General features: G+C 41.5%; 2 protein-coding genes across 2 annotated transcripts in view; both read left to right on the top strand.

The window, feature by feature from the left end:
• LOC119422128 (ankyrin repeat and fibronectin type-III domain-containing protein 1-like) overlaps positions 1 to 1086 on the top strand; it is a 40738-nt gene extending 39652 nt beyond the window's left edge. Inside the window, 2 exon segments of the mRNA XM_037689479.1 lie at positions 175 to 379; positions 449 to 1086. Coding sequence (XP_037545407.1) covers positions 175 to 379; positions 449 to 1086 — 843 coding nt within the window.
• A 4689-nt stretch (positions 1087 to 5775) lies between these two features.
• LOC119421536 (GTPase IMAP family member 9-like) lies at positions 5776 to 7085 on the top strand. The gene is made up of 2 exons (XM_037688883.1): positions 5776 to 5809; positions 5994 to 7085. Exons 1-2 carry the CDS (start codon positions 5776 to 5778, stop codon positions 7004 to 7006), a joined length of 1047 nt encoding a protein of 348 aa, XP_037544811.1. The 3' UTR covers positions 7007 to 7085.
• The last annotated feature ends 1691 nt before the right edge of the window (positions 7086 to 8776 follow it).

Here is an 8776-nt window from a genome sequence, read left to right as displayed (position 1 = left end):
GTGAAGTTAATGATGTCCAGTTAACCAGTGAATACAGGGTGCAGTGGTGGGTACGATAATCACAGCCAGTTATGAATCTTAGTGCACCATGATAGACAGCATCCAACATCTGCAGCATCCAACATCTGCAGGGTTCTTGTAGAAGCGTTTTTAAAAACTTTTCCATTCCGTCAGTGTCTGGAGGTGGTGTGGAGGGGTGCCCGCTGGATCATGGACTGCCTGCAGTGTGTCCGGTCCAAGCAGTGGGTGGGGGCCGTGCCTCTAGGCCTGGTGATGGGAGGAGACCCCCCACCGTGTCCTGACAGTGAAGAAGAAGAAAAGAGACGGACCACCAGGCTCAAATGGGCCAGTCGGATGCAAACACAAAGACCAGCGACAGGTAGTGCAGCAGCTGGTTCTGTCTTTATTCCTTTACGTTTCTCTTCATGACTTCATATTTCTCTTTCAGAGAGTTCAGGCGGTGTAACTTTACCCCCCACTGCTGAGATCAGCCCACAAAGAGTGGCAGTCGTCCCTGCAGAGGAGCGAGCTTTAATGGAAGGTGTCGTTAAGGGAGGGTACCCTGCGGACCTCACCTGCGTCGTTCAGCCGGGCTGTGCGAGCTCTTTGCTTGAGTCTGGACTGGAGCCTGCTGCTGTCGCCCAGTTTGAAGCTGGGTATTCCTGCAGCAGGGAGGCGGACTTCCCCCCCAGCATTTCAGAGGTCATCCAGCCGATGGAGATCGCCGAGCTGGCGGACATCTTGCCCACGCTGAGTCTTATTGAAGAGGAGTACTCTGCTGCTCCACCCTCACCGTCTGTAATGGACATGCTGGAGAACTTTGGACTGGGAATTGGCGAGACCAACGTCTCGTTTGACTTCGGAGGCTCAAACTTGACGAGCGGGGTGGAAGCGCCACAAACACCATTTGAGAATGTGCTGAGGGGACAAGATTCTGCGTCCTTCTGTAACTCTGTACATTCTGGAGATGATGAGGCGCCTGCTCTGAGCTGCGATGCAGACAAACTGGAGACGGACGGTCGAGGGCCACGTCTTCCAGTGAGAAGCCTGGTGGAGTGGGACAAACTCTCCAGCAGCTCATCCTGACACCAAACTTCTGTCAGAAGCAGAAAATCCTTCTTAACCTTTTCCTTTGACTCCTTTCTTTTTTTTTTTATCCTCTTAGTGCCTAACTGGGCTTCATTTAACAACCACGGAGAATGAAAGCAAATCAACTGGACTGTTTTTTCATTTTGCACATTTTGGAACCTGATGTTTATTTTTAAATAATGTACTGTTCACTAAACGTTGTTGGCTGCAAGAGATGCAATAGTAATAAGCTAATGTCGTAGTTTTGACTTGAAACTTCATGGCTCTCTACAGTCTGAGCCAAGTCAGTCAAAGAAAACCATTTACGTCTGAAAACACTGTATGGTGGATTGAAACATATCATTCTGATTGATTTACTTCCCTATTAAATATACAATTTGCCATATTTTGGTTTCATTTCAGCTGAAGCTAAGATAGCTGGCTTGAGAGAACTTATATTTCACAAACGTCTAAAGATAAAGTCAAGCTGAGCTCAGCGTGCGATATCAATCAATTCTTCCGCAGCTTTTATTCTTTCATCTCGATTTTCTCTGAGACCAGAGGAGCCACAAGAAAACAAAAGGCATCTGTAATCTTGTAAAACGAGTGAAATCTTTCAAATGAAATGATTTATTTTTACTGTAGTGGTACACAATTTAAAAATGCATTGTAAGTATCCTGGTTGTTTAAGAATAAAATGGCTGTATTTAAATTCATTTCAGTTTATTTATATAGTACCAAGTCACAACAGAAGTCATTTCATGGCACTGAACAGAAACATTATATATAAAAATAATAATTGAACATTATTTATCTGAGGAGCAGACTGCTTTGAGTTTAACTCCATCACAGACTCTCATCTTGAGCAAGCATGAAGGCGACAGTGGGAAGGAAAAACTCCCTCATGAGGAAGAAACCTTTAGCAGAACCAGGCTCAGGACAAGTGGTCATCTGCTTCAACCGGCTGGGTTTGAGAGGAACAGATACACAATGGCAGGTCAAGAATCATATGTTAAGATAGAAACAATATCAAATGAAAACTATTCAATTTTAACAATTCATTTAATGAAATGAGGTCAATGTGTCCTCCAGTAGTCTAAGCCTATAGCAGCATAACAAGCCGACTCTTAACTATAGGATTTATCGAAGAGGAAAGTCTTAATCCCAGTCTTAAAACTGGGTAATGTGTCAGCCTCATGGACAGAAACTGGAAGTTGGTTCCACAAGAGAGGAGCCTGATAACTGGAAGATCTTCTTCCCATTCTGCTTTTGGAAACTCTAGGAACCGTAAGTAAACCTTTAGTCTGAGAGCGAAGTGCTCTATTAGGAAAATATGGAACAATAAGATCTGTAATATAAGATGGAGCTAGGTTGTTGAGAGCTTTGTAGGTTAGAAGTAAGATTTTGAATTCAATTCTGGATTTGACAGGGAGCCAATGGAGAGAAGCTAAAACTGGAGAGATATGATCTCTCCCACTAACTCCAGTTAAGACTCTGGCAGCAGCATTTTGGATCAACTGAAGATGCTTTGAAGAAGTATTTGGACACCCAGATAACAATGATTTAGCTCTCATTGGAGATCTCATGAAGTGTGTTAGCTCAGAGTATGCGGTGACGATGAACTACTACCAAACCAAGTTTTAGCTAAAAAAATAAATGGCTACAAAAACTGAAAAATCTGTGTGTTGGAGCTATACTTTTTTTTTTGGCTAACGTTGATTAGCTGTGGAAGCCATCTTAAGATGCATTGACTGCAAGTGATGAACATCCAGTAAATAAATATTGAGTCTCATTAAAAAAGGTGGTTCTTGAGATATTATGCTAACAGACCAAGGAAGACAAGCAGATACAGCATCCCCTGCTTTTCATGGCCACAGTCAGTGTTGAGCAACAACTTCAAAATTAAAACATTAAAGTCAATGCAAACAAAATGAAGCCTTAAAACAAACAAACAAACAAACAAAAACAAAAAAAACTTCTAAGTTAAAAATTACACCAAGAAATATTTGAGAAATTCCTTCTAATATTAAATACGAGTAAAAACCAAAGCATATGAATATTTAAGTGAAGTTGTATTGGACATTTGACTGAGACAGCTTTCGAGCCTCCACTGATTCATCTAGCGGGTGAAGAACGTCAAGAACGAGCTGTTCAGATGATCGAAGAGATGTAAAATCAGAAGAACAGCAGAGTAGTAGAGAAAATTGTTCAGATGTTAGACATGGAAATCTTTATGAACAAACAGAAGAACGTTCCAATCAACTCTTTGATAAGAAACTGGCCAAAAAAAATGCCAACACAAGAGGTTACTTGTCTAGTTCTAGTTATAAGTCTGGCTTCAGAGTTAGTTGTTTGGAGGACTAAAAATAACCATTTGAGACTTTATGATTAAACTCAAGACAGTGAGCAGCCTGTGTTTCACAGCTTTAATACGATCCATGATGGTTATAACAAATCATAAAGACTCACTGGTGTATAAATCTGTGTGTCGTCTGCAAACGCTAACTGTGAATTCACTTCATTTATTAAGCACCAAGTCACAACAGAAGTTATCTCAGGCCACTGAACAGAAACATTCACATATACAAAAAGTTAATATTATTTATCTGAAGAGCAGACTGCTTGGAGTTTAACTTCATCACAGACTCATCTTGAGCAAGCATGAAGGCGACAGTGGAAAGGAAAAACTCCATGAGGATAAAATTAACCTCCAGCAGAACCCGGTTCAGGACAAGAACTGAAATGTTATGTATGTCCAGAACATATGAAGGAAGCACATGCAATAAAGAAAATGGGCTCAAGGTGGATCCTTAAAGCAGTGATTCTCAAAATGGGGTGCCCAGACCACCGGGGGTCTGCGAGCCGGTACTTGTGGGTCCACAATTAAAAAAAAGTCTTTTTTACAAGCGCATAGATGTTTAATAACCCATTAAAATACACCAAAATGCAGGAAATGGCATCTACTATATTCAAAATTTTCTGGGGGAGAAGGTGTAGAAGAACAGTGTGATCGATCAGACCAAAAACTGTCTGAAGATCTAATCTCAGTGTAAGAACAACCAGAGCAGGCTTTAAATCCAGGACAGAGGTTTGTGAACGCAGTGTTTAAGGTCTCTATAGGCAGGGACAGAAAACCAGCAGGACAGTCCACATACTCTGTAAATCTGTTAAAGACAGAGGAGGGATGATGTGACACGAGGAACAGCATCCCAGTCAGGGCGGTCCACACTCCAGGACTGATCATTTCTCACAAACTCATATGATTCTTCCCCTCTGACTCTTCTGGACTGAGCTGATGTCTCTGGTCCACTCAACATCCCAGAACCAAAGACCAGTGTTTCCACGCGAGAACCGACTTCCTGTGAGTCTGGATGACACCTTCCTGTTGTTGTCTGACAGTCTGAGGTTTCTGTTTACTGTTTGTGTTGATGGCAGGAATCTGATAGAGTTATAGATCTATTCATTTATAAACACCTTGGTGATGATTCACAACGTAGTGGTGGTGTGTGTTAATGTGCAACCCTCTTATGTTGAGACTTGGATTCATTTTCACAATATAACTGTGTTTCCATGGTAATTAGAGCTGTCAAGGCAACAAGCATCATTTATTCCAATAAACGGCTCCGAGGACAACGGTGAGGTGCGTCTGCATCTTACTGGTCTACTGGAGCACGACCCAAGTAGAAGTGACGAGGAGTGGAGAGAGAATCATTTATCTCTCAATTAGATCAAATCAAATAAAAAATAGATGCTTGCTGGCAGAAGGAGAAGTTCAAACAAGAGTAGCCAAGTAAACCATGCATGAAAAATGGTTTAGCAGCATTTGAGCAATTTTTACCAAATGATTTATCAGTGTGGGATATTTTCATATGTTCATTTGTATTTCACAATCTATTACTTGATCTCATATCAGAAAGTATTTGTGTAGTAGTCATCAACTATTATCACTTCGTTAAGATTCGGATAATGAACTGCATTGCTGAGTATATTAAAGATTACATAAATCTTCTATTTAGTCTAGCTGTTAGCCTGACAAACATTCAAAGTCCAATTACATTTCTCCAAACTGATTTTTTTCAAAGTGCTGCTGCAGCAAAAAAAACTGCTTCAACAAAACCCCACAACAAAAGTTTTGAACTATCCCTTTAGTTTATTGTCGGTTCTTTGAAAGCTCCACAGCTAGAAAGGTTTATACAAACACCATTACATCCGTTTATTAGAATAACTGGGACCTTTGTCGTGTAATTTGAACTCATTTCATATTAGCAGACTTGTGTTTTAGCCTTTTCTGCAGAAAACGCAGAACTGTGGGACTTTACTGTCCCCTTGTGGTCAAATACATGAACTACAGCACCATGTTTTCATAAAGATCTTGCCAGTTGTGTAATTTAAGGCACGTGTAGCCGCTTCACTGAAATAAACCATAACTGTGGGAGCAGTTGATTATATTTAGTTGTTATTAGATTAAAACTTTCCTCTAGTTTTGTTTGTTTTAGGGTTAACAATGTGCGTCACTGTGTCAGCGTAGCGCCGCTTTGATCCGCCGCCTGCACTGCGCCTGCGCACTGCGGTTTGGTGGAAATGGACTGGAATCCAATTTGAGCAGTACATCTAAATTACAGCGAGATTATCTGGGATGTGTGTAGGATTTTTGTATTTCCTGTCATTGAATAATCTCCACAGTAAAAAGCCTTTCTGTTTCCTGAGATGTCTTCTGAAAACGCTGTGTCACATGATGAAGGTAAGTTTATTCTGACAGAAAAACAATTTCATCAACCTATGTAATGTAAATTCAATTAAAAACGATGTATTTATCAGAAATATGTTGTATTGCTGTAAATGTCCTCTTTTCTTCTGTGTAAAATGAGCTGCTAGTTTGTTGATTATTGAAGCATGTAAAGACAATTAGTGTATGTTTTATACAGGCTGTGAAACACCCTCCTCCTCACCAAAGGATGAACCTCTGAGGTTAGTTCTGCTGGGTCGGACTGGGACTGGCAGAAGCTCCTCGGGGAACACCATCCTGGGAAGATCAGCCTTCTGGGTGGAGGTGTCCCCCAGTTCCATCACCACGAGGTGCAGGAGACAGACTGGGACAGCAGGCGGGTGCAGCATCTCTGTTGTTGACACCCCTGGGTTCTTCCATACACACCTGTCCCCTCAGGAGGTCATGGCAGAGGTGGGTCAGTGTGTGAACTTGTATCCTCCTGGCCCCCATGTCTTCTTGGTGACCCTGCAGCTCGGCAGGTTCACGCAGGAGGAGCGGGAGGCCTTGGAGTGGATCAGGGTGCGGTTTGGGCCTGAAGTGTCCAGATTTACTATAGTTCTGTTCACCTGGGGGGACCAGCTGCGAGGCGAAGGTGTTGAGGACTTCCTGCAAAAGAGCCATGAGCTGTCAGAGTTCGTCAGCAGCTGCAAGGGAGGGTACCACGTTATTGACAACAGTGGACAGGATGATACAACAAACTGTTCACATCAAGTCCTTCAACTTCTGAAGAAGGCTGATCAGCTTGTAGCCAACAATGGAGGCGGTTGCTATAGCAACGTAATGTACCAGGAGGCTGAGAGTGTCTTCAGAGAGGCACAAGAGAGGATTCAGGAGAACAGAAGTCACAGACTGGAGTCTCCTCACAAGGACTCTAAAGAGAAGAGAGCAGAGTCGGAGAGGACGAGGAGGGAGGAAGAGGAGGCCAGGAGGAGAGAAGAGAGGCTTTTCTGGTGCGAGCTGGTGACTGCGCTGGGGAGGGGGGCAGCAGAGGGAGCAGGGATAATCGGAAAGGACAAAGGAAAACCCGTGAAGAAGGTGAAGGTGGTCGAGAAGGCAGCAGCTCTGGCAGCGTCGCCTCTCTGCATCAAATCTGCTGCAAAGGTGGTGGGGGGAGCGGTGAGGGAGGGAAGTAAAGTGCTCCACAAACACAAAAAAACTCTGCTGGGCTGAAGACTGGGAGACGTGCTGGGAGGAAAGACTATCTTTATTTCATTATCACAAACCAGATGCTGCAAACCTCTGCAGATCAAGAGCACTGAGGAGCTATAGTGTGTAAGTTGCACAAAAAATACAAACTTGTGGTCGTATTTTAAAAAAAGTTAACAAACTGTGTCCAAATCAACATAACGTTCATGTTTATGGCAAAAAGACCGTCCACTCTCATCCAACATCAGGGCTTCATGTGTCAGGATTTAATAAAATGATCTATAACAGATTCTGAAATGATTCCAGTTTATCCTCAGTTGTAGAAAAACACACAACTGATTCACAGGAGTATTTACTGAACAAAAACGGAGCTAAAATGAAACGTGTGTGAAAAACTGAGTCCTGTGGCTGGCTGTGGAGGAATATTGCCCCACTCTTCTTTACAGTGAGGTTTGCAGACGTTTGTTTCTGCTCAGCTGTAGTAAGGTCCGATCCAGCACATTTCAGTCAGGCTGTCTGGACTTTGAGTGGATCATTGCAACACCTTGATGTGTTTCTTTTCATTCTGCTGTAGATCTGCTGCTGTGTTTGAGATCCTGTTATCATGACCGGTCCAAGCTGCAGTGGTCAGTCAGATGACTCTAGAAACCTTTGGTAAACTGAGGTCATGAACAGTAATGACAAAAAAAGCCCTTATCATCACCCCTCCACCACTGTGGTTGATATATGAGGTGTTGGTCCTGATATGTTGTTTAGTTTTTGTTAAACATTGTGTTGTGGGTTAACATTTACTTTGATTTCATCTATCCAAAATAAATTATTTCAATCCTCCTGTGGTTTCTTTAGACCAGGGGTCTGCAACCTGCAGCTCTGGAGCCACGTGTGTCTCTTTCAAGCTTTGACCAAAACTAACATAAAACTGAATTTTATGCTGTACAAACAACAAAAAATGACTAGTTTTAGCAGTTTTCCTGTCATTTCCTTTGCAAATATGCAGATACAAGTACTAATACACAGAGTAAATTATACTCACTTTAACATTATTTCTTCAAAGTAGGATACTCAATTACTCCACAATTAAAAATTAAAAATAACACATAAGCCTGCACAGTTGATTGTTTTAGTTTTTTACAACTTGGCAAAATCATATTTTTTTCTCTTTACAAGAATCCAGTCTTCTGTGATGGACTTATGAGCTGGATATGCTGGGCACCAGTGACCCCCTGCAACCCAAAAAGGAAGAAGCGAGTAAAGATGGATGGATGGAATAGTCTTTTATTTTGTCTCAAATTTTAAAAATATAAAATACAACTAGAGAAATTGCATTTCATGCGAAAATGCAAGTGTGAATGCCTCTTGCTTACGAATGTCAAGAAAACTGTTGAAAACTAGCTTAAAATAGCAGAATGAAGCTTCAAATATCAGAAGGAAGCAGAACTTGCACAGTTGTTTTTAATGTCATGGACTGCCAAGCTGCTGCCAATATAAACACTTGATCAGACATTACTATGTGTTTGGGTTTACTCTCAGCTACCACTGTAGCAAATTCCAGCTAAATAGCTCTAAAAATGCTTGAGTTATTGTATTTTTTCCTTTGTTTGCTAAGGCAGCCATCATGGATTTTTGATTTTCAATCACAGTCTATTGGGGATCTTTGTCAGCTACCATTATGCCAAGTTTCAGCTGAATAGCTGTAAAATTGACAGAGTTATCCTAGTTTTTCTACAAAGTATATATATCTATATATATATATATACATGTACATATATATATATATATATATATATATATATA

The sequence above is a fragment of the Nematolebias whitei genome, chromosome 15 (assembly GCF_014905685.2).
Source record: "Nematolebias whitei isolate Nwh7 chromosome 15, NemWhi1, whole genome shotgun sequence".
Classification (NCBI taxonomy): Eukaryota; Metazoa; Chordata; class Actinopteri; order Cyprinodontiformes; family Rivulidae; genus Nematolebias; species Nematolebias whitei.
This window is presented reverse-complemented; position numbering and strand designations above follow the sequence as displayed.